At 41.2% G+C, this 24200-nt stretch overlaps 1 protein-coding gene across 2 annotated transcripts in view; it reads right to left on the bottom strand.

Annotated features, from left to right (window-relative positions):
- Positions 1 to 24200, bottom strand: part of EIF2B3 (eukaryotic translation initiation factor 2B subunit gamma) — a 108067-nt gene that overhangs the window by 60451 nt on the left and 23416 nt on the right. For both annotated transcript variants that reach the window (XR_008462444.1, XM_009901965.2), the window contains exon 4: positions 19878 to 19989. Coding sequence is in view for 1 of the 2 variants with exons in the window: in XM_009901965.2 (XP_009900267.2) it covers positions 19878 to 19989 (112 nt within the window). In the remaining variant the exon portion in view is untranslated. The remainder of the gene's footprint in view (positions 1 to 19877; positions 19990 to 24200) is intronic.

Raw genomic sequence — 24200 nt, 5'->3', positions numbered from 1 at the left:
CAGGTTATCAGTCAGAATTAGTATTCTTTAAGGTCAGTAATGGTTTACAATAAGCTGGTGGCATGTCCCACAGAGTCATCATCATTGCACCAGCACTGTGCTTTGATGTTAACATCTCTCTTGACTTCAGTACTGGACAATGAGGGTGCCAGTGGCTGTGCAGCTAACTCATCCCATAACCTTATAGAAAATGTTTTCCTTCACCCTGCTTCAGCTTCCCATATGAAAGTGAGTACAACAGTAATTCCTCTCCCACCCTAAGTCCAGGGAGGACTCCCTGGGGGTGCACGGCCACACCGCTGGATGCACGTGCATCTTCCCAGGAGCACACCACACACAGCTGCTGGGGAGAGCATTTCCCTAAACTTCATTCTAAGGGTCTTCTCTGCCATACTGAGTGCTAACAGCTGTAGGAAATAACACAGGGGCCTGAGCTCCCCACAGTGCCCCTGCCCCTGCTCTCTCTCCTCGTTGCTGGAAAAAGAGACTTCACGCAAATATTTTATAGTAGACACTTTTATACCACATTCAAGTTTGCTGGAATACCCCAACTGCTATGTTGAAGCTGGGAGAGCAAAAGAGAGAGACCAAAATGATAATAAGTATGGAGTTGAGTGTGAACAGAAGAGAATACACTGTGAAGGAGGGCAAGGACTGCCAGAGACATTATTAATAGGTTTTACCCTTGAGCTCTGGCAGCTACTTGTTCTATACACAGAGGAAAAGGATTAATCAAGCCCTGCACGCAAAGGTTCTTTCTATGGTCTGCCAAAATATTTAAAGCAGTATATACAAAGTGTAAGCCTTATTATTATACACATTCAATGTAATCATCTTATGCTACAGTTAAGGCCAGGATGACAATAAAGTAGATTATTGTGCACTACAACCAATTCAATTCCAACACAATGGGACATGGCTTAGTCACTTGGTTCAGATCTGGTATTTGAGCTTATTTTTCTTATGCTGGCTAAACTGTGATTTAAGAGATTTAATCAAGCTTTGGGAATTGCTTTCTTTGCTACAGAAAGAAAAAGGACTAAAAGTCTGCACCTGGCAACCCTAATCGTTTCCAATTTTCAGCTTATTTTGCTTCCTGCATCATGGAAATTCACCTTAGTAAATTGCTCCCTAAGATCACTAAGGCTGAAAGGATGACAAGACATAAGAAGAACAAGTTTTAAGCAAACAACTGTAGCTGGAGGATTACACAAAAGCTACTGAAGAACAGCAGCTCCTGCTGATCCCTCCTACGCCAGTTCCCAAAGGGCTGAGCAGCAGTCATATGATATATTTTCTTAAATCACATAGTTACAGTAAATGCCTGGGAAATAGTGAAACTGAACACTAGGTCAAAGCTGTAGGCCACTAGCAATATACAGCTTAAACACAGCAAGGCCACCACACTTTCTTTATATCACTGGCCTCGACTCAAAGACAAACAAAATGGTACCTGGCAGCGTGATTGCCTGCTCCATAAGGCTCCAGAGACCTTCTGCATCTCCCAGGTGAGGTGGGTTTTACTTAGAATCTATGACCTGCAATATTTGGGAATTTAAGGTAATGGCATGCCTTTGGACTACTAAAACAGGCAAAAAGAAATCCTCCCTTCCCCAAGCTTAGATGACAAGTAAAAGCATAAGTGGAAAAAACAAAGTCAAAATCAGCATTATCGTTTTCACTTCACAGGGTCCAGGAGCAGGATAAGCTGAAGGTGTGACACATACCTTTGGATTTCCTATTGTGAGTAGCCCTCCAGGTACCTCATGAAAATCACTCACTTCTGCAGCACCAGTTCAATAAAATGAAAATCCCTCTTTAAACCTGTTACTGTGCACAGGCCACACCTGATGACTTACTTTCCTTTGTTAGGATCTTAACTAGACAAGCAAATGAGTTCTTATGATGGAAGATTCATGTTTGTGAGTCTTACTGTAGAAGATACTTGTATTCAAAACAGCTCCATTTCATGGGACTGGAGAACAATCTGACAAGTATCTGATAACAGATCATTAGGGTAGAAGAGAAGAAAGAGCAATATGTGTTATGTATTAAACAAAGCAGCATCTGGCTCCTGTCCAACACTTAGTCAAGAAAGCAAGAACACATGAGCTTTGAAGCCAAAGATAGGAAAAAGGAAAGTGTTATGGTTTAAATTACCAAAACCTACTCAAATCCAGCCCATGTAGGATGTCTTCTGCAATAAATCTAGCAATGCTTATTTCCTTCATCTACTGTTAAGTGAATTATCTTTAGCTCCTGATCCTTGAGAGTCTGGAGCTTTCTCAGCTTTAACCTGTGTTCCCTTTTGATTTCCCACTGGAACCTACTGCTTCTACCTCACTTTTGATTCACAATAAGCTTTTACAGTTGTATCTATTCAAATCTAAACTCCCTTTAAACATGAACACTTCAGCATTTGGTGACACAGAAACCACACTTCACCCTGACAAGATCCCAACAACTCCAGGTATCAAATACTTAACCAGATAATAAAGACAGCTTTATCTCATGCATAAATTAAAGTGGGCACAGAACTCGCCTCTGCTGCCACTGCAGAAGTCAGTCCGGCAGTGACTGCCATGACACAGGCTACTCTGCATCTCAGCAATACTGAACGGGTACATGGAAGAAAAATACATTTTAGGGGAACCTACACTAAGCTATTAGCTGTCAGATTTGATGAATCTTGCTTCCCTACAGAAAAACAGAGAGGTTTCCCAACTTGGCTACACTGAAGTCATGACTCAGCCAGCGTATTCAGATACATCCTTAGAGACACGACAACCTGGATTTAGGGCAACGTCAATCTTGAGCTACAAGATTTCAGGACGTAAAGAGCTGTTGGGGCTTGGGACATCATTAGCATTAGTGTACAGCCCAGTTCTGCAGTGAAAGAATACCTCAAGTAATAGGAGCATCACACAGGAAACACAGAGATACTGGTGTTCTTTTACAGTTTAAAAGAACATAAACTGTTCACTTTATCAGCTAATATTCTGACAGTATGAATAAGAACCTCATTAAAACAAAGCTTTAAGTTTAGAACATGCAGCATTGTTTTTTCAGAGTGACAGCAGAATTTACAGACCAAAGCAGAACTGAATTCAGACTGAAGCTACTTGCAGACATCTCTTGTCTTTTCAACAGAGTAAGATTAATTATTTTAATATCTAGCATTTTACAAAACACCATTAGCAATACCATGGGATGATGAAAGTAATTATCAGGAAAAATAAAGGAAAGAAGACAAGATACAGCAACATTTGTCATTACCACAAGAAGAGGTTAACATCCACCCAAAGTCCAAATCCCACAAGCAATTGCAGTGCTTACAACCACACTGGGTTAGTTTCTGGTTAAATTAGACTACTCATAATTTTAAAGTTCCAGATTTGTTAATCAATGTAACAGAAGTTGTTGCTTCATATTACTGTAAGAAACTGAGCTTATATCTAAAATGCTTTTCAGAGGACACTGAAGTTGAAGTAGAATAGAATAGAATAGAATAGAATAGACCAGACCAGGTTGGAAGAGACCTTCAAGATCATCGCGTCCAACCCATCAACCAATCCAACCCACCTAAACAACTAAACCATGGCACTAGGGGGCATGGAATTAAGCTAGAGGTGGGGAGATTCAGGAGGAAGTTCTTCACCGTGAGCGTGGTGAGGCCCTGGAATGGGTTGTCCAGGGAGGTGGTTGGGGCCCCATCCCTGGAGGTGTTTAAGACCAGGCTGGATGAGGCTCTGGCCAGCCTGATCTAGTGTGAGGTGTCCCTGCCCATGGCAGGGGTGTTGGAACTAGATGATCCTTGTGGTCCCTTCCAACCCTGACTGATACTATGATACTACAGCATTAAGCCCAACTGAACAAAACTGTAGACTTCACTGAGGAAAGATAAGAATTTCCAAAAATCCTTCTCATCATTCACCTATTACTAGGACCTGCTTAAGGTTGGGCAGGAGGAATTTCACTACTTTTGAACAGTGATAATATGGCAATTAGAATACTGCAGAGGACAGAAGAAAATCCTGGCAAATTGAATGCAGTGAGATGGTGCTTTGAGTGGTAGGTTAACTTCTCTGGGATCATTACTACTGACTAGGAAACTCCATGCAAACAAGGATGCTTTCCTGCACAGCCCCGCGTGTGCCAACTCAGCTGAGACAATAGGTGGGAGCTGCCTTTATAACAAGTAGTAGACACACAAACAAACAAAATGTTCTTGAAGGAAAAAGTGTCTGGACAGCTAGTATGACATTCCTCATTTAATTGCAGAATTTAACCACCCCCCTCTCCCCTTATTTTTCCTGGTTGCATTACAAAGTCTAGGCTTTGGGCAAAATCAGCAATATTTTATTGCTGTGATAAGGAGACAACAGCACACTACTTGTCTGCAGACAGTGTGGTTTCAGCAATGAACCTAAACTTCAGTGGTCTCTAATAGTAAAATCAGTAGCAGAGAAACTTTTTCATGAGTCATCACAAGCTGGTATTGAATAGCAAGAGAAGACAGCAACTGAACCCTCTGCAGCTCATGCCACCTGCGGTAGCGAGCTAAACCTCATGGCCTAGAAGCAATAAATTTGCTATGGCAAGTAACAAAGTTCAAATGCCTCTGTAATTTGCTCTTAGAACAGCTCTTTGTACAAAGACCAGAATGGCAACAAATCCAGTCCTTTTCCTCTACAAGGCTAAAGCCATGGTAGGACAGTTTCCTCCTCATCCTGAAATGCTTAGCCTAACAGAAATAAAAAGAAAATGGATGGTGGGTGACTTGAAGATTATCATTTACAATTTTATGGCAACCTCAGATACCAGTAAAACAAAACAACTTCTATTCCCTTCTTGCTTGGCATAGGCTGGGACTATTCCATCTGTGGCTGTGGAATGTTTCAGTATTATCCAACTGCATAAACGAAACTAGTGTCAAAATTAAGCTTTAAATGGCTTGAGGTTTATAGGAATTAAAGAAGGAAAAATTAAATTTGAAACTCTTCTTGTTTACTAGCACTAATTAAATATGCCAGATTTTTGGGCAAGCTTCCTAGCCTGTGGCTACTACGTTACTGGCTTGTAAAACAGTCAACAAGTACACGAGTACAAAGCACAAATACAATAATAACAGAGATTTCGTGTACAGTCCTGCCCTTGGTTTGTAAAGAAAAAAATGGATTAGAAATAATCTGTAACTATAAAGACCTGTGCTAACTCTCTAGGCTGTATTAGTTGTATGGAAAAAAATGGGCCAAGTCTACAATGTGTTTGCAGAGAACAGTTCAAAAAAAAATAAAAATCAGAGAGAGGTAAGCAGCAGTAAGCACAATCAAAATGAACAGGAAGCCTTAAAAGCCTAGTTTACTTCCAAAAATCCCATGCTTCTGGGCTCTGCTCTCAAAGTAATTTTCTATTAAAAATAAAAGGTGGGTTTTGGGGTTTTTTTTTTGCATTTCAACAGAAGTAGGTCTGGTTATCCACACCACAGAAGCTGCACTCCCCACAAACAGTAGATTTTTTTATTATTATATTGGAATTCACTAGGAAATAGGTTTATTCTGAAGAGCTGGAATGTCACATACAATGGGAGCAGAGGCCATATCCATAACTGTACAGTCCATTTAGACTCCAAACTTTTAAGATGGGCAGTATCTTTGTGTTCTGCATTTTAAAGGAACAAGCACAATGAGCTCCCTCTCTATATGAGGAAGCCAGAAATCAGCCAAGAATGAACAACCTAAAGGCAGCCTCAGATAAAAAGGAGCCTCTGGAGACTGCTCATCACAGTGCACAGGTGAAGTTCGTTCGCTTGTCATTGGAATGTGCTGCCCAGGGAGGAGGTGGAGTCACCGTCCCTGGAGGTGTTCAAGAGGGGATTGGACGTGGCACATGATGCCATGGTCTAGTCATGAGGTCGGTGGTGACAGTTTGGACTCAATGATCTTTGAGGTCTCTTCCAACCTTGGTGATACTGTGAAAGTGAAACAGAATAAAATGTAATGACAGCTGCATCATCCCCATGTAGGTAGGGGCTGAAGGAGGGACAGTAGGGTCCCATTGGCTTAAATGCTGTTTGTTCTTTGCACATCCTCCTTTCAGGAAAAGCTCTGAATTTACTTTCTGTGGCTGAAGCAGCCATTTCTACAAAAGCAACAAACAACTCAATGAAGAAACACTTGAGAACAATTTGCTGCCTTGACAGTTTTAAATGAACAGCCTTTTCACAGCAACTCAAATTAATGTGTGCTCCCACTGTACAGTAGCCTTGTTCAGCTTCAAGGAAACTAGGAATTATGCTGCAATAAAAATTCAGCCACGCAAATATTCTGCTATAAAAAGAGGCATAAACATATAACTCTCCAACTTCCAGAATCACGTACAAGAGGCAAAGGGAAATGATATAAAAATAACTAGGGTTTTGTTTATATCTCCCATTTACAAGAGCAATTCCAGAAACTAAGTTCTTCCACAGAGGCACTGATTCAATTAGCCTGCATGGCATGCTTTATTTGTGTTCAGACCTCTGACGTACGTGGATAAAAAACAAACAAATACACAATGGGTACACACAAAATTGATTCCTAAGCTTTTTCTATGCCCAGGTGCAGGTAGGAATTTCCCAACATACTTGCAGGGGCTCTTCCTTTCATGAAAATGATTCTTTTTTTAATATATACAAACTATGTATGTTCTCAATTAAAAACGTGAGCGGATCGATTGGATCGTGTATTCTTGGCAAACCAGCCAAAATTCAAATACAAACTGAAGCCCTGGAGGAATTTCTGGAAGTACAAACCACACAGCACAACAGCTCTACTGCTGGCAAGGAAAATCACCTCTCCTTTCAAAATGAAGCTAGAAGGGACAGCAGTGCGTAACAATACGCTGTCATTCAGTGATGAAATAACTACATTAATGAATGGAGGGAAAAAAGGCAACTGGTAAAAATCTCAGCTTAGCAAGCACCAAATGATCAGGTTACAGCAGAGCTCTTGCTCCTTACTTTCTGATAACTCTTAATCTCAGCTTTGGGTCTTACTATTCAATGGGATGACAAAAATGACTTCCTCAGAGAGGGGAGCACTGGATTCTATTCAGGACGCAAAGCACAAGGAGTGGCAGGGAGGAAGACGCTTTTGCTTAAGGGAACAAACAGAACTACTAGAATGGTTCTCATACACTTTTTTCACTGTCTTTTGATCCACAGGCTTTGTCTACTTGTTCTTCATCATGTTAGATTTAAAAGCCAAAATATCTCAGACTTCCAGGAATATTTAACTGAGATGGTGACTAAGAAGAGACATTGGAACAGGCTGCCCAGGGAGCTTGTGGATGCCCCCCCACCAAAGGCATTCAAGGCCAGGGTGGATGAGGTCTTGAGTAACCTGGTCTTTGGAAGCTGTCCCTGCCAAGGCAGGGGGGTTAGAAACAGATGATGTTGAAGGTCCCTTCCAACCTAAACCATTCTATGAATCTGTGATATTATCCATTTTTAGAGATAATGTGAAAGTTCAAGTCAATGTCTACCCACAAGGAATGCTTCTGAGGGTCATCAATTCTTCTCTTTCTTACTTCATCTAAAAATCTATATCCATGCTCTACAAAGCTAGGGCTCCAACATCTTTCACTTGTGTACAGTAAAGTTGGTCCTTGACTCTCCCAAGTGCACAGCATACAAATGATTTTGTTCTCAAGTCATTGCACTGCAGCACCACCTTCCCATCATCATGGTTCCTTTCAAGCATTTTGACGATGAACAGCTTGGTTCAGCTTTCACCTCCTGACCATACAATAACTTTCCAGGCATTGACCAGCAATGAAAAAAGAAAATCATCAGCTACACATCAGCGTATGTAGAAAACTTAGGAAAAACAGCAGCATCCCAAGGTACCTAAGACTCTGGATACTTCCACTGAGACTTGGATTAATACTTATGGGCAGTTTCCTTATTGTCTTTGTAGGAAGAGCTGAAATTGACAATAGATATGGAGACACATGGCAGGTAAAGGACTGAAGCCTTCTGGAAATCCTGAGTGAAATCTCTAAGTCACTGCCACTGTGGACACAACATGTTTCCATTTAGGAAAGTTAAGAAGCAATAGGACAGAAAGTGGTGTCAAAGCAAGAACTAACCTTTAAATTACTCTACTGCAGTCTGCTATGAGCTTTCATGTCCAGTACTAGGCACCCTTCTCAGAAATGCATAAACACACCTTTGCATCCCTTTCTCATATGCATGCCTCCAACTCCTTCAAGATGGTGAATCAATCAGTCAAAACTTCAAAACACAGAACTGGAGGAACAGGTTAAGTGACAGACCCTGCTTCAGCTCTGGTCATTGACATTTCTGCTGTTCATGGCATTCTGGACTTACAGGTGCCATTAGGATTTAATTTATGAACATGACTTTTATGAGGTCAATATTTAGCAGAGCAACATCACCTTGTTTTATTACCATAATGTAGTGTATATGTCATTAAAAAAAGTGAAGAAGCAGATCACACACAGCAACCCAAATCAACTCAGAAGCTACTTTACAGCAGATAAAAAATAGCTGTCAGGTTTTAAAAATCACAGAATCACCAAGGTTGGAAGAGACCTCAAAGATCATCAAGTCCAGCCTGTCACCCAAGATCTCATGACTAAACCATGGCACCAAGTGCCACGTCCAATTCCCTCTTGAACACCTCCAGGGATGGTGACTCCACCACCTCCCTGGGCAGCACATTCCAATGACAAATGACTCTCTCGGTGAAGAACTTTCTCCTCACCTCGAGCCTAAACTTCCCCTGGTGCAGCTTGAGACTGTGTCCCCTTGTTCTGGTGCTGGTTGCCTGGGAGAAGAGACCAACTCCCACCCTTCAGGTAGTTGTAGAGAGCAATGAGGTCTCCCCTGAGCCTCCTCTTCTCCAGGCTAAACAATCCCAGCTCCCTCAGCCTCTCCTTGTAGGGCTTATGCTCAAGGCCTCTCCCCAGCCTCCTTGCCCTTCTCTGGACACGTTCAAGTATCTCAATGTCCTTCTTAAACTGAAGGGACTAGAACTGGACACAGTACTCAAGGGAAAAATGTTTAGGAGAAATGAAAGCAGTTGGTTTTTTGAGTGATCACCTTCTAAATTTACATGGGAATTACCATTTGGCTGTGAACAGTAAGCTATCTGAAAAAGTATAAAAGATTATCCTTGTTTGATATTTGCATTCTGCTGGAACCTGAAAGCTATACATATGGGTAACAAACACAAAATTCTTATCTCAGAATTTAAAAGCTGCCATCAGGTGGCCACACTGGAAGTGGAGAGCAGGGAAAAAAAAAGAAAAGAGAAAAAAAAGCAGCAAGGATTAAATAAACTTACTCCTCACTTTTTCTGCTTTATTCAGACTAATATGGACCTGAGAAGCCCAGATGATACTGTTTCTGCACCAGAACTGGCTCGTTCTGAATGCTCCACAGTATGCCCTATGCCTCAAAGGTGAGCTCTCCTCACCTGGAGAGCTGCTCTGCCAGCTCAGCCTGACCCTGGCAGCAGTGCAGCCACTCACAGCACGTTAGCCCACGGGTATTGCTATGAGCTCCACCAGACTCAAGACAGCATCTGTAAAACCTCTTCCTACGCATGCAAGGAACCACCTATGTAAAAATTGGATCATGTATGCTCAGGAGCAACAGTGGCTTGTTGATTCGAAAGGAAACTTATTGTTTCATTGTACGTATTTTTATGGTTTTTGTGTGAAAAACTGCAGAATGAGTGCATGGAAAGGAGAGTAGAATGATAAGGACAGCAGTACTTCACAACATAACACACAATAAGCTATACAATAATACATTCACATACTACTGGTGTCTGTCATACAGAAATTCAAGTGCTGAAACTGAAAATGTAGGTTTAAACATAGCCTGTAGCTCCTGTCATATGCAGTGTTACATCAGCTGCTTCCTGCAGGCCATTTTAACAGGTACTCTTCTGATTCTACATGCAGGAAAGTCAACAAATAAATACCCTGTACTTGGAGCAGCATTTTACACTACTGACATACTCACATTCATGAGTGATGTCCCTATGAGACAGGAAAGTAATACTCATTTTAAAAAGAAAAGAAACTATGAGAGATAAACATTAAGTGGACTTCTCAAGGCCACAAAGCCAAGTAGAGAAGTGAGATCTCTCTGTGTATTAATTACAAGACATTCTTAATGCAAACAGGTGGCAGCATATCAATCCACATGTTATTTTTTACCCTTTCCAGCATCAGGTCACATGTAGAACAAAAGAACCCTTCTTCTGTAAACACAAAGGTTACTTATTTTAATGGTTCTTTACAACAGTCAAACAGATTAACTTTTAATATATTTTGTTTTCCTCAAAGACAAGAACAGATTACTGAGAAGTAAGCTCAGACAATTTTCCTGCAAACCTTTTAAGTCAACAGTTGTCCAAGACATAAGAAGTCATTTTTTTCACCCAAGGCATGAGGTTATCCCTGTTAAATATGAAAGCCTGGAATTTAGGTAACATCATTATTATCATATCTTCTTTTCAGTTGACAAACATCAAGGGCTGAGCAAAAAACATGCCAAACAGTTTACTTGTTTTCAGGTTGCTTTCTTCTCACAACAATGTAAATCAGAAAACACACATGCCAGAGTTACACTATCATGGGGTACATCTAAATCAAACATATGCAAGAGACATATTAAATCTGAAATACATATTATTTTCTCAGAGGGTAAAGGAGAGAAAAACATACCAGCAAGCACTTATTTGTCTCACTGATCTAACCCCTCAATAGCCAGAAGCTGCTTTTAACTACACTGACTTAACAAAAGAATCTAAATTGTATAAATCAACGTCTCAATTAACATTTTGTTTAGGAAGAGTTAGGGAAGAGAAGCAGAATGTAATCATTTGCTAGCACAGTGGCTCCAGAAGTCTGGGAGCGAGTTCAAGAAGAATGGAGTTGAATGTGGGAAGGGTCCGTTATTCTTTCAATAGCGTCTGGTGCTGCAAAATATGTGCTTGCATACTTTCCTACTTGAAAAGCTTAAGCCTTCAGTAGCTCCTTGGTCTGGGAAAATGGCAGGCACCCAAATGCTAACCCAGAGATCTAGGAAGGAGATCTACCTGAAGAACAGTATTTTTCAAGTGGCCTTAGAAGTGAAAAACAGCCATAAAGAGAAGTCTCATTCCCAAGGGATTTTATTTCTTCTGTCTGGCTGCTGTTTGTCAGGTGCCATTCCCCACACACATCCCCAGCACATTCTAATGCAAGAATGGAGAGAGGGCCTCTCTGAAAATAATCACACTTGCTGAAAGACCTGCCCTGCATAAATATCTCTAACAACAGCAGAAACGGGAATCCGACTTCTTGCCTGATACTTTAGTTGAAATTTATGGCACTGCTGGTCATGATTCAATTATTACTGTTCTACATGGCTAAGGCTCAAAGTCACAGATGTGGGAATTTCAGAGGTATTTTCAGAAATGATGTCACTGGCTTGGCAGTGGAAAAAAAAACCACCACCACAAACAACATACCTAGTTCCACAAATGCTGTCCCGGTGCATCAGTGAACAAAGCTACGTATTACGCATATATGCATCCAGGAATGAACCTGTGACACAGGGACGGGACAGAGAACTTAAGGACACATATGGCCTCTGAAATTATATTTAATGCTACACCTTGGGAATAATAAAGCAAAGGGAAAAAAAAACTATAATCACAGGGAATACTGAAAGGCAGATTTCTGTACTCTTGCAAATATCACCAGCTGCTGGAGGATTTATATGCAGGAGAACTAGAAGTTGAGCTTTAACTCAATTTTCCTTGCTTTCTCACTAGTCTGCTTCCAGCCCTTGGAGTTTAATTAAAGTCCATCAGCCAAATCTCTCTGTACTGACTGACCCAGCTTTTTCAAAATCTTGAGCTTCTGCTGACTCCCCTCTCCACATGTTTTATTACAGCTTAAAGGATTTCAAGATGATTGACCCAAGTGATAGCAACAGCTACTGCCAGCCAATATGCAGGTACATGTAAGTTATCATTAGAATGAGTCATTAAGCAGGATACTGCATTCTGCACTGTCATTTCTTCACAGAAGGATATTCTTAAGTTAAGAAGTAATATTTAAGAAGTATATTCTTAAGAAGTAATTCTTAACAGAGACTATCATATTTGGTGACTGGGCAAGGAGAATCCTGTAAGAAATCTCTAAGACAAGTGGAAAAGAAGTTTTACTGCTTGTAAAAGGAATCACTATCAGATCGTCTCTAGCTGGGGAAATGGTGCAATAAATTTGATGAAGAAAGGAAGGATTTAAAGCCAGAGAAAATTAGGATTTCTCAAAGCAGAAACATAGAGGACATGCTGCCCTTAGGAATAGATCTCTCCTATTTACTTGATCTACTGGAAGAACTCCCAGGGAGCATGTCTTAGCAAGAGAAAGGAAAGTGTGCTACGCTCTTCATTTCCTGTGTAATTCCAGAAACTGCCAGCACAATGCTGTTTGGGGAGAACCACACTACAGCTATTCAAGAGGGAATTCAGCATTGTATTCTGAATGAATGGAAACATTTTCAAAGATGTGTATTTGCTGTGAGTAAAGCAGAACGGGGACCCAGTAAGGATCACTGGGATTGCAGGCCCATATTTACCTTCAACCAGCTAATTATGTGACTCTTTCCATTATGGCTTTCACAATATTCTTACCAGTGCTAAACTTCACAATAAATCAGCCAGGTTGGAGTTCACAGTAGCCATGAATGTAATAAATCAGCACTAAAAATATTATGCAAGTACAGTTCAACTGATACCAAGTGTAGCTAATTTTAATGGAGAGGCTATCACTTTTATGTACCCTGGCAAGTTAGCGATGGGGATGAAGGAAAGGTTCTTCAAAGTCCAGGTTTCTTACAATAAATTTGATGAATGGTTCCTTGCAAAAATCCCTAGGGTATTTCCCTCGAGCCTCCTGAAAAAAATCTTCTGCTAAGCATGACAATTTAAAGGATTGAAAAAAGAACTCAGTTACACACAACACTAAGGGAACCACAAGCTTTGGCTGGGCTCATAAGCCAAGACCTCAGCCCCAAGCAGAATCAGACCTTTTAACTGAAGAGGAACAGTCACATGCCTCATTTCACCCTTACTTTGCTTTAAACTAGGCTGCTTCCTCCCCCCCCCCCCATATTCCACATTGGCTGATAAATTCCCCAACGGCGGGTGTTAACTAACACTGCATTCCAGTCTGCTCTGCGTCATGGAGTTCCACATCCCGCTGATGAGGAACACATGGCAGACATGTGGTAGGGGAGAGCCTGACAGTGCTCGCACAAGCAGGGATAACTCCTCTGACCTTTGGCTTTTTTTCTCTCTGTACCATCCCAAACACACAATAAGGAGTCTGTGCCCCTCTGTCACATACTGGTCATTCTGGGATCACCGGACACAAGCTGAAACTCTAAGATTTCAACAGGCAGATATACTGAATACACACTAAGGCTGAAAATATACATTGAAAGCAAGCAATGATCATTCCTCATCTCTCCCCTAGCCATTCAGAGAAACTTTTAGGTCATACAGATTACATTTAGATCAAATGGGGTAAATATGTCACAAAACCAGCTGGTGACAGCTACATTTCCCATCCACTCAGCAAAATAAACTAATTCACATCACTGTTAAAGAATACACAGTGGCAACTGTATCAAGAGTATCAAGACATCCTTCTAAAATGAACAGACCATTTGTCATCTTTTCAAGACCTAAGCCTGAGTGTGAGTAACAACAAGATTCAACTTCAGTGTTGTCCAACCTGATGACTCACCCAGAGCACTGCATTTACCAAGTCACATGGACTCAGGGGTGTCCAAGCAATACAGTCATCCCTTCCTCCTTTGAAACCTCTGAAAAGTAAAACCAAACCAAGGGCTAAGTGCTGGCCTGAGACCGCAGCAGACAGACAAATGACTAACGACAATCTGCACAACATACATTTACTGACGATTAGAAACCAAATGCTGAGCCTCATGCTCTCTGTTTTTAGTTTTATGCATGCTGTAACACTGGCAAGAATCTTGCAGTAAAATTAAACCTGTTGCCAATAAGTCTTTCTATCACTGCATTTAATAGAAGTTCCTGCTACTTTTCCAGATTCTAGAATTCACCATCTCTTACCTGTACCAGTGACAAGACATGGGGGGCATGACCTTTCTTTTATAAATAGAACCTTTCTTTTATAAATAGAACCTGTACATGCCTTTCAACCCTCCCCCAAGCAATTAACAAAATAACATGGCCATCAGTGGAACACAACAGAAGCTCATGGAAGCAACAGTATGAAAAATCAGAAATAGCACCATGTTCTTTAAAATACCAAATCGATGTCTGACTGCTTTGACAGTATGCTCACAGCTACTGTAGAAGCATAACATACAAAAGCACCAAATAAAAATGCTTTCCATGTATTTGGCAACATCCATTTTAGAAACAATAAAGCATGTTAAAAATACTCCACTCCTGAAGTTGAAGGCTACGCTCATCCCATCATGTTTACAGGAAAGGCAGAGCAAGGAGAGCAAAGTTTAAATGCATGATAAAAGGGTGAGCTTTTGGGGGTTTATTTAAGGGGCTAATGCTACTCAGTGAGATGAGAAACATCTAAACAGGCATGCAAGACCTCCAAGGGCATCTTGAGAACATCTACTTCCAACTCATGGCTCAAACAACAACTCACAGGCCAGTAAGCTTTTTTTCTGCAATGTTCTGCAAAATCCTCTTTTGTAAAGAAATGTGATTAAAGCTACAGCAACATTTTTAAAGTGTGGTTATAGTCTGAGAAGTTAGTATGTAAAACTCACACCCTCTTATTCACTAGACCTAGTTCCCCTGTTTTGACTCAGAGTCAGATCTGCTTGCTTTACTGGCTAAAATAACTTTTTACAGCTTTCTAAATTCCTACTAGTACTGTGAAACCAATTCAGTTCTAGAAGGGGGAACCAGATTCTTTGCTGTCTTGTGCATCTGCAAAAGGATTATTACCTAAATCAACACATGCAATTTCTGGTTTTGTGATGGAGGAGCCAAACAGAACTAATCAGAATACTAGCCAGAAAAAAAATTATTATTTTTATTCATGAAAAGAGCAGATCTGGAACAACTGCAAGACCAGACCCAGATTAACAGGGAAGAAATGAAGATCTACACAACACTCTTTAAAAGTCACATTTTAGAGGGGAAAAGAAAAGATATATCTAACATCTTTCCATGGCATTCCTCAAAATATCTCTTGAATGCAAAGGAAACTTAGTAGCAAAAGTTTGGTAATAGTGAAAATCGACACAGGAACACTGTGATACACATATTCAGCAGGTAGGCAGCTGAGCTCAGCAGAGTTCTTGCTCCTTGGTCTGCCCTGAGTTGCTCCTCAGGATTTTCCTACTGAATTAGGTTATTGCACCCCCCTGCTTCCTTGCCAGTGGCAGTGCCTGGGGAGACCACTCCCTAATGCACAAAGAACCAACTTATCAAAGCCCTGCTGTTCAAGCTACTGAGAGTAATGTAACTCATTTTGACACATGTGGCTTTTGAAGTACTACATCACACATTCAGACCAGGGCAAGCTGGAGGTGACAGACCCCCTTCACTGGATCTAGAAAATTACATCGGCCCATGATGTAAGTTTAGGATGCTTTACACAGTGGCACATCTGCCTATACCAGTGTCATTCCCAGCCTTTCTCATGAAGCAGGTTTTAAAAGAATAAAAAGATTCAAAAGAACCACCACAGAGGTGGCAGAGTGTTTCAGAGATGCCATTTTCCCCAATGAGAGCAGTTTCAGAGAACAGAGACACTGAAGCGGTTGCAGTGTGTTTATATATGATCCACTTACTTAAAACAAATTATCAGCAGGAAGGGGAAAAAAAAGAAAATGAAAGAAAAAACAGGGCAATATCCCAAGGCAACAGAAAGGAAATCAAGTGTATCAAAACTATTCCTGAACTCCCATTACCTACCCACTTGGCAACACTGCCATTTAAAATTATACTACACTATTCATTTTCACTCTCATGATGCAAAGGGGAAGGAAGAAAAACGCCCCCATCTTACCCCCCTCTCTTTATTAAAGTATCTTAAAAACAGATCTGTATTGTTACTTCAAGGTTAGTAATGTTAGTACTGTATATATTTACAGATGAGGTATTCCTTTTTGTCTGAATCACATGAGGTAATAAGTAGCTGGGATTGTCACAGTGATTTATTAACATATTCTCTAGAAGAAGCCCTGCACCTGCATCTGTGCAGACAGAACACCCACGAAGCCTGAACTCACCCTTACACAGCCCACAAGATCTTAAAAGGAAATGCTCCAAATTTAGACCTGCTCCAACAGGTGTCTTTTACTGTCTCACTTTGCATGACCATAAATATCAGAGGTGGAGCAAAATGCTCCCCATCCATTGTAATCGTGCTTTGAAAACAAATACCTTTGCCCCCTCCGAAAGCCAAGGCAGCAGCTATGGAATTCTCATCATTTCCTCACTCCTTCATCCTGCCAAGACCCAAGTCAGCGAGATGTCACTAGCAAAACCAGGCTCCAGGATGAGCACATAACTGTATTTTTTTTTCCTTCAAAGGGCCCAAAGCTAGCTCTGAAACTTCCCCAAACTGTACTTCTTTCATTCTAGTATCTCATCTTGCAGCTATTTGGCAAAGTGAGTGACACACACAGGCAGTTCATGGCTTTTTATAAGCTCTCATTACCCAAACAGGGAACCATTTCCTTGAAAATGCTTTCCCCAGCAGCATCAGTCTCTCTAGGCACCACAAATAACTTTTGTCTCCTGACCCTTCCTGATGCACACCAAAATATTCCTGGTTGCACGTACTTGATACTGCTTTGCACTTGTTTAGTGGAGGGAGGACTATACCTGAGGGACTTGTCATCAGGTCATCAAGGTGATTAACAGCACAGGGAGGGGAAAAAAGGCAATTTTAACAGCTGAATGCAAAGCTTTGCCAGATTTGTTCTGGCAAGCAAAGGAGCAAAATCCTGACTTCTTTCTGTGGTGTAACAAGGAGAGACATTCTGAAAACCAAAATAGCTATCCACAATTCACAAACCCCAAAAATAAATCAAAACAACAAATCTGGAAAAGCAATCCTAACCAAGCTGAGAAAGAGAAATAGAGGTTACATCATGAACTTAAAAATCCTATTAAAATGTTTCATTCTGTAACACTTTCATTATTACAAAATGTCTGAGTCAAAAGCAAATAAATATTTAATACTCAACAGGTACTCAGGAGAATGTGTGCTTTCCTCTGTCCCTCCCCACCAGCTGCTCTTTTATGGTAGGAAAGTGAAGAGCGTGAAATCCAATGATAGGAAGAAGGCAAAGGTCAGGAAAAAGGTTTTTCCTTCAAGGATTTGAATTAGCGTTCTACAGCTTTGGATGTTTTGTCAACACAACTTCCCTCCTGTGAGGAGGGGAAGCCAAAGGTCCTTTGAACCATTTCTGTATAGGATCTAGATTTTTACCAGTAACCAGATTCCTAGCTTTAAAGAAAAGTTCATCTTCCCTCTTCTCATTCCTTTCACCACTCCCTCCCTGTCCCTCCTCTATCCCCTCCTTAGAAAGGGGGAGAAAAAGGAGAATAGAAAAAAGAGAGGGATCTAAAGAGAAAAACTAGAACTCTTTTAGTGCTTGAGTTCACTTAACAAGACCATTATAGCCCTTCAAAGAGACCATTAAAAGCAAAACAAACAAAAGCAACACCCTCAAAATGCCTATTGTATTTCACAGAGGAACAAATGAGTGTACTGGAAATTCTCCCATCTTGCCACAAAGTCTTGTTTCATCAGAACAAAGTCCAGAGATCAAGAAACGGCCAACATGGTAGCTGAAAGTCAGTCAGTTCAAGTGATCCATGAAGAAAACGAGATTGGGCTTGCTCTTCTTTTTCTTTCCCCTCCTTGCTTTACTATGATGTATTTGAAAAAAAAAAAGAGAAGACTTCAAAGATTGTTTTAAGCATTGCTTTTGTTTCTCACACGAGAAAGTCAGGGCTTGAGCAGGTCTAGACAACCCAGTGGTTAAAATATTGTTGGCTGCCAACACTTTGTCTTCCTAGAGCTCCCACAGTTGTTGCTAACCTGGAATTGCCTCACTTGAAAGTATCTGACAATTTCCATATACTATTTTGCTTCCCCCAGAGCTTCTCCAAGATGGCAGCTGTAAAACAGAGAGAGTGCAAAAGCATCCATACAGAGCAGGCAGTTTGAGATGTCAGAGGCTGATCGTGGTGGACACTGGCCCAATGCTTCTGCCTGCTGCATTTTTGGTTGGTATTTTTTCTTCTTAATTAATACTTAGGCCTTCTCTCTGTGCTTTTCGACTACCCTATGATGTATGGGCTATACTTGGAGGGTGGCTAATGCTTTACATTGGTTTTCATAGCTGTGCATATGGAAACAGAAGACAGATTTTTATCCCATCTGTATATCACCAACACTACACTTACTAAATCGCAAACAGTTATGCTCAAGAAGATCTGAAGACAGTGCAACTGAACAGGTGTTCCTGTAGGCAAAGCTGGGCTTGCAGGATAAAGCCTGATTAATTTAGCTATAGGGTAACAGGAATGAGAATCCTCTGGTTAGATGAACCTGTAAAATCAGAGGTCAACTAAGATCACACGTTACAGCAGTTTCTAAGTCATTACACCACAGTCACCAGCTAGCAACAGAAGGAAGTAATAATATTCCCCCTTAACCCAAAATACATCTATTAGTCTTTGTTTGTGCAACAACACAGAATGTAACAGCGCTGAACTTCCTACGCTATGCAGATCAGCTGCTGTGTATGTACAGAAGGCTTGCCTGAAGCCTGGTCCCTGCCATTACCAAGAAAAAGCCAGGAGAGAGACCGTGAAAACACGTTGGGACAGGCTTTTCCCATCACAGCAGTTAACAGGGCTCACTCTTGACCACCTTCCTCCTAAGCTAATCCTTACACATGGGTAAAGAGGGGTCATCTTTCCATGGGCACACAGCACCTCCCTCCCATCTGGCAATAGAATGTTGAAAGAAAGATTACATTTAGCTGTGGCCTACAACACATATCAGAGGCATTTTCACAGAAGAGATTTATCTGAGAGCAGACCCCAGATATCTGCTTCCTTGACTTACAGGGTCCACAGGGATGATTTTCCCAGCTTTCAGATGACTGTCCCACAGGTGTCTAATCTCACAGAGGTGAAAGTCTGACCGTTAGCCCAGGACAGTCTACAAAGGTTGGCCTCTCAAGGAGTTAGTAGAGCTTTCCACAGAACTTGTCAGACAATGTGTGTCAAAGAAAACTACAATCGCTGCACAGAAAAGTGTAAAGAGCAACAAGCCATCTTTCATTCTACTAACGGACATGAATTATGCTGTGCAGCTGTTCTGACATATTTAATAAATTCATTCAAGTCTCCAGTGCAGTTTAATGGTGAATATAACCTGGATTCTCTAATGAATCTTCTTGAACATGGAAAAATAGCTGAAGTTTTGTGCCTCGTACACAGATGAGCGTAAAAATCAGCTACCCTGTAAATCCATTTGGGTCTCAGCCCATGAGACTAGCATTTCATGCAAAGAACATGGCCCACCACTTCTGAATCTAAAATGTATCTGAACTATAGTGATACTGGTATCAGACAAGACTAACAATTGGTTTTAATGATATAATGAACAATAAAGTACTGTTCAAGGAATGTCGCAAAAGCTGCATCTCCTTTTCCCTTCTCATCCTACTTTATCCTCAACCATCTCTCCTAGTCCAGTTATTTTCCCCCTATCCCAAGTTCAGTTTCTATTACAAGGACTCATAAGCTTACTTCTGAAGGATGGATCTTTTAATGACAAGTTCTTCATCCAAGTCAGCTTCATTAGCCATGAAGAGCAATCTTTTCCCTGTGTCATCCACTCCAATGAAGTCGCGCTGCTCCACTGAAGTAGAAAATCAAACACAATCATTACATAACTCTGTCTTAATCCAGACTGCAAAGACAAATGGGACCACCAACCACCCCAAAAATGTGAAATAACAGGTTTCAGACTAAAACAACAAATCACTGAATTTGCAAAATTATCCACAATATTTATTAAGTTCTTTTTAGTCAGGATGGCTGATAGGCATTATGACATTCAAAACATGGGCCTAAGAGCTTTTTGTATCCTTTTAATGAAGATGCCAACTACAGGTCTTGACATGTGACATTCCACTTTGAGCTGTGCTTTCCTTCTCTCTCTCCCTTGAGGAAAAAGGGAGAGGGGGAAAAGGAGGGAGAGGGGGAAAAGGAGGGAGAGGGGGAAAAGGAGGGAGAGGGGGAAAAGGAGGGAGAGGGGGAAAAGGAGGGAGAGGGGGAAAAGGAGGGAGAGGGGGAAAAGGAGGGAGAGGGGGAAAAGGAGGGAGAGGGGGAAAAGGAGGGAGAGGGGGAAAAGGAGGGAGAGGGGGAAAAGGAGGGAGAGGGGGAAAAGGAGGGAGAGGGGGAAAAGGAGGGAGAGGGGGAAAAGGAGGGAGAGGGGGAAAAGGAGGGAGAGGGGGAAAAGGAGGGAGAGGGGGAAAAGGAGGGAGAGGGGAAAAGGAGGGAGAGGGGGAAAAGGAGGGAGAGGGGGAAAAGGAGGGAGAGGGGGAAAAGGAGGGAGAGGGGGAAAAGGAGGGAGAGGGGGAAAAGGAGGGAGAGGGGGAAAAGGAGGGAGAGGGGGAAAAGGAGGGAGAGGGGGAAAGGAGGGAGAGGGGAAAAGGAGGGAGAGGGGAAAAGGAGGGAGAGGGGGAAAAGGAGGGAGAGGGGGAAAAGGAGGGAGAGGGGGAAAAGGAGGGAGAGGGGGAAAAGGAGGGAGAGGGGGAAAAGGAGGGAGAGGGGGAAAAGAATAAATTAAAAAAAAAAAAAAGAGAAGAGAAAAAAAAGAAAAAAGACCCCAACTACTACCTGTATCTACACTACAGCAAATGCAAGTCAAGGAGAAAGATCTTCAGAACCCAACTGTTTCCTCCTCCTCCTAAGTCATTCCATGCTAGAAATAGGTGGCCTGGAGAGGATTATGATTTCAGTTAAGACATAACCACTTTGCAACTGACTCCCTATTTTAGATAAATATTGATAGGAATAGAGAAACCTTAATCACATGCACAAACACACGTGAAAGGATATATTCTAGGACTCCCACCGCTGATGTTTCTGGTTAACTTGGTTTAAATATCTATTTATAAAACTGCCAACCAAGAGAATATCTAATAGTCACATATATTATTGTGGCAATTCCCATCTCCTGTAATCAGTGACTTGCATCAACAGTGACTTTGGTCTGCTGAAATGTAAAGCATTTGGTTTTGAATAGTTTTCCACAACATCTGAATACAGTGATGGCAGCTTATTCTAGCTTGCATTTTATAGTATGAGCCACTACTCTGGTGGCAACCATACACTGATCTTTACAGGAACACAGGCTGTAGAGGAATGCCATGGTACAATTTTACAAAAAAACCCCTCTTTTCACCCACTAAATAATAGCATTTTGAGCCAAACTGGCAAATATTCAACCTCCTAAGTTCTAAACCTTTAACCACACTGGACTAACAGCATATTCTATAAGTAGTTAATTCTCCAAGATATTTTCCCAGCCAAACTATTTTTAACCCTATTCTTCCCCGTTCAGTCCCATCCCTTACTTTATTTTTGCTTGTTCCCTAGAGTTACCATAGCAATAACCACTATCAAAATACAGTCAAACATGCAGCTGTTGAAAGTTCTTCTCTTGGCAGTCTTTGATCCAAATGATCAAGCATACCCTCTTCAGAAGTCCCCCCATCCCTTCCCAGAAATTAATCATATAGCAAAGTACAAAAATAGGCCTGAACTTGTAGCACCATGACAAATGAAGCACAACTAGAACAAAACTCACTTGCTGTAAAAACTCAGAAAGACATTTGAAAATAGTACTGATTCTCATGCTAAGGAAGGTGATGAAATTTCAGAGTAGGGGGTAACCAGCCATTGCCACTGCCACCTAACTGGGGTCTCCTGGCAGGCTGGAAACACAACAGTTACCGATCTGCCTCCACAAAGGTACCAACCAATACTTCTCTCAAAGTTCAGGTCATGCCTGCTCCTACAGTAACATAACTTACAACACTGTGACAGCAAAGAAGTACAAAAATAGGCCTGACCTTGCAACACTATGACAAATTAAGTACAACAAGGATAAAGCTCACTTGCTGTAAAAACTCAGAAATACATCTTGAAAACAGTACCAATTCTCATGCTAAGGAGGGAGTAAAATTCCAGAGTAGGGGGTAACCAGCCATCACCACTGCCACCTAACTGGAGTCCCCTGACAGGCTAGAAATACAACAGTTATTGATCTTCCTCCATTAAGGTACCAACCAATACTTCTCTCAAAGTTCAGGTCATGGCTGCCCACCTCCTGCCTGTTCCTTCAGTAACATAACTTATAACACTGTGATAGCAAAGCTCTATTCAATAGGAAATAGGGAGAAAGAAAGCTTGATGAAAACAGGACCAGGTACATGACTGTCACCAAACCATTTTCTCTTGCTTGTATGGCTAGGTAAGAAACAGAGAGTGAAACCACATGAGAGTCCTCTGGGTTTTTTTGTAGCAGATGTCAAGCCAGGATTTTCCCTGCAGACTGGCAAGTTTAAGGCCTTTAATGAACTAAAGAAACCACGAAATCACAAGGGAATTGAAAATGAGCAATTCAGTGATGAGAAGAAATAATTTTCAATTAGATTTTTCTAAAATGCTTTAAGATCAACTATAATTAATTGACACTTGGGAAAAAGACACCTTTGTTGTTAAGGCTCAGTATCCACACCCTTTCAGTCAAAGGGAGAGAATTCACACGATGCAGCCTGCAAGACCACCAAGAGGTCTCCTGGCAAACACAAAGAATACTAGTGATGACATGCCTGCTGCTTTCAAGATAAGAAAAACAAGCAGGAAAGAGTCACCATCCTTTCTGCCTTTCTTCATGCACAGAAAGGTTCAGACACCCTTTTCCACTCAGTCCCTTGCAGGACCATCTTTAAACACATGGCTTCATTTTGGATGTTTGAATTTCTGATACTCTACATTTATTTGGGTTACTATCAATTACAAGCACTCTGAGGGTTTGGAGGGTTTTTTTGGTGGGTTCTGGTTTGTTTTTTATTGCCATGCCTCTATTAATCTATTTCACTGAGATTATGATTGTCAATATATGATCCTCTAAATAGAAAAGCAAACAAACTTCGTCCTATAACTTGCAGCTCAGTTGTGTCAAGCATTCCAGGATACCATCAATATGAATTCCTAGCAAAAATCAGTTTTAAGCAGATCATTTAAAACCTGTTCCTTACATTACAATTCTTGAACATTCAAAGATATCCTCGAAGCAACAATTTTGTACTGGATTCCATGACACAGGCAAAATAAGAGCCTTGCTGCTCCTTCTCAAAAGATGAATGCATTTGCAGGAACAATGAACCAATAAATCTGCAGATGTATGTAGTGGATCCATTTCAAGTTCCTAACCCTTGAGCAGTACAGTGCAAGCACACAGAAACATACATGTGTCACCATTTAGAAAGAGCTGATAGTGCCACATACTTTGAAGACCTGCCTAAGCCATTCCCATGTTAATATCTTGTCTTCAGTTGCTTATAAGCTGTTTGGGATGAATTTTCCAATGCCAGGTGCCTGCCTGAAAAGGAACATTTGGAAAATTTCAGCAAAAAAACAGCTCAACTGCTTCTGAGGTTAAAGACAGGGCAGGGAAAATAGATTTTAAAAATAACCTAAACTTAATGGTTAGGTGTCCATTCCTTTCAAAAACTGTGGGGTTCCAGTTCTTCAGAGAAGCAGCCTGACATTCAGTAAGCTCTGCTGACCTGTGTCAGGAGTGTACTTGTTGCCATTGGCATCACAAATCTTTGACACCCTGCAGTTTCACATGCTCTTCCAAGACTTCCAGTTTTGCTGCAAAAAATCTTGCACATTTTATTCTGAATGAAAGGTTGTTTCAATTTCTCATCTCCTAGAACTGCCCAAATAGCAGGTGCCATCTAAGGCATTATGTAGCATCAGATGCTTGAGGGAGCTGGGATTGTTTAGCCTGGAGAAGAGAAGGCTCAAGGGAGACCTTATTGCTGTCTACAA

Source organism: Dryobates pubescens, chromosome 11, assembly GCF_014839835.1.
Source record: "Dryobates pubescens isolate bDryPub1 chromosome 11, bDryPub1.pri, whole genome shotgun sequence".
Classification (NCBI taxonomy): Eukaryota; Metazoa; Chordata; class Aves; order Piciformes; family Picidae; genus Dryobates; species Dryobates pubescens.
Note: the sequence above shows the minus strand (reverse complement) of the source record. Positions and strands in the feature narration are given on the sequence as shown.